Raw genomic sequence first — 3,761 nt, 5'->3', positions numbered from 1 at the left:
CCGGGCTGGGCTCGCTTGGGACGGCGGCCGCGGGGTCGGGAAGAGGGGTCGGGGCCCCCCACCCCAGCGCAGCCTGGGCCTGCGCCCCAGATCTGGCCGGCTCGCTCTGGCCTCTGGTCTGTTTCCAGGAGGTGCGGTCAGATCCCGCTTGTAGTGGGGCAGCCTGGCCTTGGGGTTGGACTGTGGTAAGACAAGGCGGCGCCCCCAGTGCACTGGATTTCTGCTCCCTGGGCCTGCCCCGGGGGCCCTTCCTCCCCCGGAGTGCGCCCGCCATGCCGCCCCGCCCGCGGGCCCCTGCACAAAACCTTCGTGGTTTCCCACCCCAGGAGCTGGCCAGGACCGCATGACCTCTCACGGTGGTAGCCGCTGTCTGAGTGACCTCCGTTTCCCTGCCGAGGGGCCGACCCCGTGCAGAGCCCCGCCAGCCTTGTGACCCGAAGCGCCGGCCTCCCCTGGTGCTCCAGAGTGGGTGCTGGCGTCTTGGGTGACCTGCTCCATGGGGAGCTGCTGGGCAGGGAGGGGCTTGGATGCCCCGGTCCCCCGTGCAGTCGCTGGGCCTGGCCCGGGGGCGGTGTGGCGAGGCAGGCCGGGGCTGCCGGCGTCGCCGACTGGCGTGGAGGGCTTCTGCGTGAGAGTCCCAGGCCCAAACCTAAGCTGGCAGTCGGAGCGGGCGGCTGGCCAGCAGGTCACCGGCTGGCCAGCAGGTCACCGGCTTGCGAAGGTTTCGTGTCCGTGGGCCCTCAGCCCCCGTTTGCCTTTGTTAGACCTGAGCCCCGAGCGCCGCGCGCAGTAGCCAGGCACTCTGATGCCCAGGGAACTGGCACAGCTGTAACTGTCTCGTGCGCTGCTTCTGCAGGTCCTCCCCTCGCCTCCTGTGCACAGCCCCCAAGCAGAAGAACGGCCAGAACTTGGAGGAGGACGTGGGCCGCCATGACCAGAAGGCAGACTCGCCCTCCGCGGAGAAGCTGCTCCTGGAGGAGAAGGTCAAGTTGGAGGAGCAGCTGAAGGAGACCATGGTGAGACGCGCGGGTCCCCCGAGCGAGGCTCCCTGACGGGCCTGGCCGGCGCGGCAGCTCACTGCTGGGTGCGGGGCGCCCACGTCTCCTGCGGCTGGCCGAGCCAGGCCTCAGGGCAGGCCTGCAACAGGACAAGGTCGGGGCAGGTGTGCTTGTGGGGACTCTCGAGTGACGGGGTTCAGGAGTGGGTGAGCACCCGGCCTCACACGCTGGGGCCCCCCGATCTCTGTGGCTCTGGGAGTGGCCCTGGACGGGCTTACCTCATTCCCTGGATGCTGCACCCGGTGCCCGGCGACGGGGGTTTGGGCTCGGAGGTGGCAGACAGACGGAGACCCCCCAGCTTTTCAGTGCACCTTAGAGAACCCCGTGGGGCACAGCACAGGACGTGCTGAGGAGCAGGCGCCGCCAGGACTCCGTGCGCAGCTCGGCGACGGTTGGGCCTGGGCGGTGCGGTGGCCTCGCTCTGGGGGTGTCCGTGGGGCTCAATGGCCACCTGGTTCTCGGCCTTCCTCGGCGGTGGCCCGGCGCTTGGCCCCCTCCGGGCCTCCTTAGCGCTGCTGAGGACGCGCCCGGCCCGAGAGGCCCGTGTTTCGCCCTGTGCCTCCCCCGGCCTTCTGCGGGCTCCTTTTCGGCCGAGCCCGCCGCCCTCAGGCCGTCACAGCGCCCTGCTGTGTTCTGGGGGGAGCCCGTTCTGTCAGGCCTGCTGTCCTGTGAGCGTGGCCCGAGTGTCACTCACGTCACCTCCCCTTTCTCCTCAGGAAAAGTACAAGCGCGCTCTGGCGGACACCGAGAACCTGCGGCAGAGAAGCCAGAAGCTGGTGGAAGAGGCCAAGTTATATGGTAGCTGTGGGCACCGGCCCGGGAGGGTGGCAGGCGGGGCGGTGCCCAGGCAGGGGCCTCCGGCTTCGGCCTGGGCGGGCGGGCAGGAGCGGAAGGGACAGAGGCGGCCACGGGGACGTGGCGAGATGCATCGGGCTGCTGAGCAGGGCCCGGGTCTCTGCTCTCCACCTGCAGGCCTGGGCGCCGGTCAGGCCACCTCCTGCTTCCTCCCCAGGCCGCGCGGCCACAGTGCCCGGAGCCTGCGGTGCTCGCAGTCGTTAGGGTCCTTCCCTCTCTGCGGTGGATCCTTGAGGCTGTGGGCCCGTTCTCACAGGGGACAGGCAGCGGTGCCGGCCTGGCACCGGCACCCCCCCGCCCCCCACAAACCTGCAGGCGCCCAACTGTCAGGCTCCCAGGAAGCAGCTCGGCCTGGTGAGAGGTTGCTTGTGTCCTGCCTTGGTCTGCCTTGAGTGTCTGGCTCTTTGGGGTGCAGCCAGGTCACATCTGCTCCCAGCGACTTGCCTGTGAGGGGTCTGAGCGGCACCACCGGCCGCCCAGCCCAGCCTCGCCTCCCTCCTGAGGTTGCCTGGCCGCTGGGAGCTTGGCCTTCCCCGCCGGTGCTGCTTCTTCCCGACCTTCGTGAGCGATGCTGGCCTGTGCCCTTGGGCCTCCTTCCCTCTGCTCCCGTCCAGCTCCTGCGTCCGCTCTGCAGCCCCCCGCCCCCCACCACCACAACCTGCTCCCCTGGGGGGCTTTGCAGCACCCAGTCTCCCAGCTCCTTCCTCAAGGAAGCTCCCGAGCCGGCCCTGGGCTCTCCATGCCTGCTTGGAGAAGAACGGTCAACGCCGTGGCAGTCACGTCCCCGGCGTTGTGCCTCTGACAGGCTGGCGTGGTGCTGCTCTCGAGGGCCGGGTCAAGGCCAGGGCGCTCGCGTCTGAGGCGCTGTGAAACCACGACTTTGTTTCGCCGCGGCCTTCCGTTGAAGGACTGCCCTGATGCCACTTCGGCTGGCCGCGGCCGGACCCGGCAGCACTCCGGGCCGGTGTGTCTCGTGGGCTTTGCCCCCGCACAGCCGATGAGAGCACAGGTGCGTGCTCTGAGGTTGGGGTTCTCCCTCTCCCAGCCACGCTGCACGTGGGCGCTGTTGGGATCCCTGCTTAGCCCCTGAAGGGAGCCAGCGGTGACCAACCCCCGAGCAGGCTCAGCGCCGGCGACGCTGCCCGCCGGCCGTCGCTCGTCACGGCTGCTGCCTCGGTGTTTCTGTTTCGTCTGTCTGGAACGGAGGCGCTGAAAGCGTAGACAAGGGCTTTGCGCGGGGTGCGAACCGCCCTCGCCAGCTTGCTCTCGCCTCCCGCAGGCATCCAGGCCTTCTGCAAGGACCTGCTGGAGGTGGCGGACATCCTGGAGAAGGCCACGGAGAGCGTGCCCCGGGAGGAGGTCAGGGACGACAACCCGCACCTCAAGAGCCTGTACGAGGGGCTGGTCATGACGGAGGTCCAGATCCAGAAGGTGTTCACCAAGCACGGCCTGCTCAAGCTGAACCCCGTGGGAGCCAAGTTCGACCCCTATGAGCACGAGGCCCTGTTCCACACGCCAGTGGAGGGCAAGGAGCCGGGCACAGTGGCGCTGGTCAACAAAGTGGGGTACAAGCTGCACGGGCGCACACTGAGGCCGGCCCTGGTGGGGGTGGTGAAGGAAGCGTAGCCGCCTCTGGGGGCGGCAGTCTGTGGCCCGCGCTGTCACTGCAAGGCCGAGTCGTCTCGCCGAGTACTCTGACCTGTCCTGGGCCTGTGGGGCGCTTAGTGACCAGTGGCCCACAAAATTAAGGCGGTTGCTGACGCTCTGATGAACTCCGAATCGGTGTCTGCTGTCGGTCTTTAGTGCCCGTCTGGTGGTCGCACGAGCTTCCGAAGAGACCCGCGGCGC

At 68.9% G+C, this 3,761-nt stretch overlaps 1 protein-coding gene across 1 annotated transcript in view; it reads left to right on the top strand.

Annotated features, from left to right (window-relative positions):
• GRPEL1 (GrpE-like 1, mitochondrial (E. coli)) overlaps nt 1-3,685 on the top strand; it is a 6,052-nt gene extending 2,367 nt beyond the window's left edge. The window contains exons 2-5 of the mRNA XM_012724054.1: nt 91-131; nt 857-1,016; nt 1,775-1,856; nt 3,193-3,685. Of these exons, the coding sequence (XP_012579508.1) occupies nt 91-131; nt 857-1,016; nt 1,775-1,856; nt 3,193-3,539 (630 nt within the window). The 3' untranslated portion in view covers nt 3,540-3,685. The remainder of the gene's footprint in view (nt 1-90; nt 132-856; nt 1,017-1,774; nt 1,857-3,192) is intronic.
• Nucleotides 3,686-3,761: the final 76 nt, after the last annotated feature.

The sequence above is a fragment of the Condylura cristata genome, unplaced genomic scaffold, assembly GCF_000260355.1.
Source record: "Condylura cristata isolate star-nosed mole 26May11 unplaced genomic scaffold, ConCri1.0 scaffold00012, whole genome shotgun sequence".
Lineage (NCBI taxonomy): Eukaryota > Metazoa > Chordata > Mammalia > Eulipotyphla > Talpidae > Condylura > Condylura cristata.
This window is presented reverse-complemented; position numbering and strand designations above follow the sequence as displayed.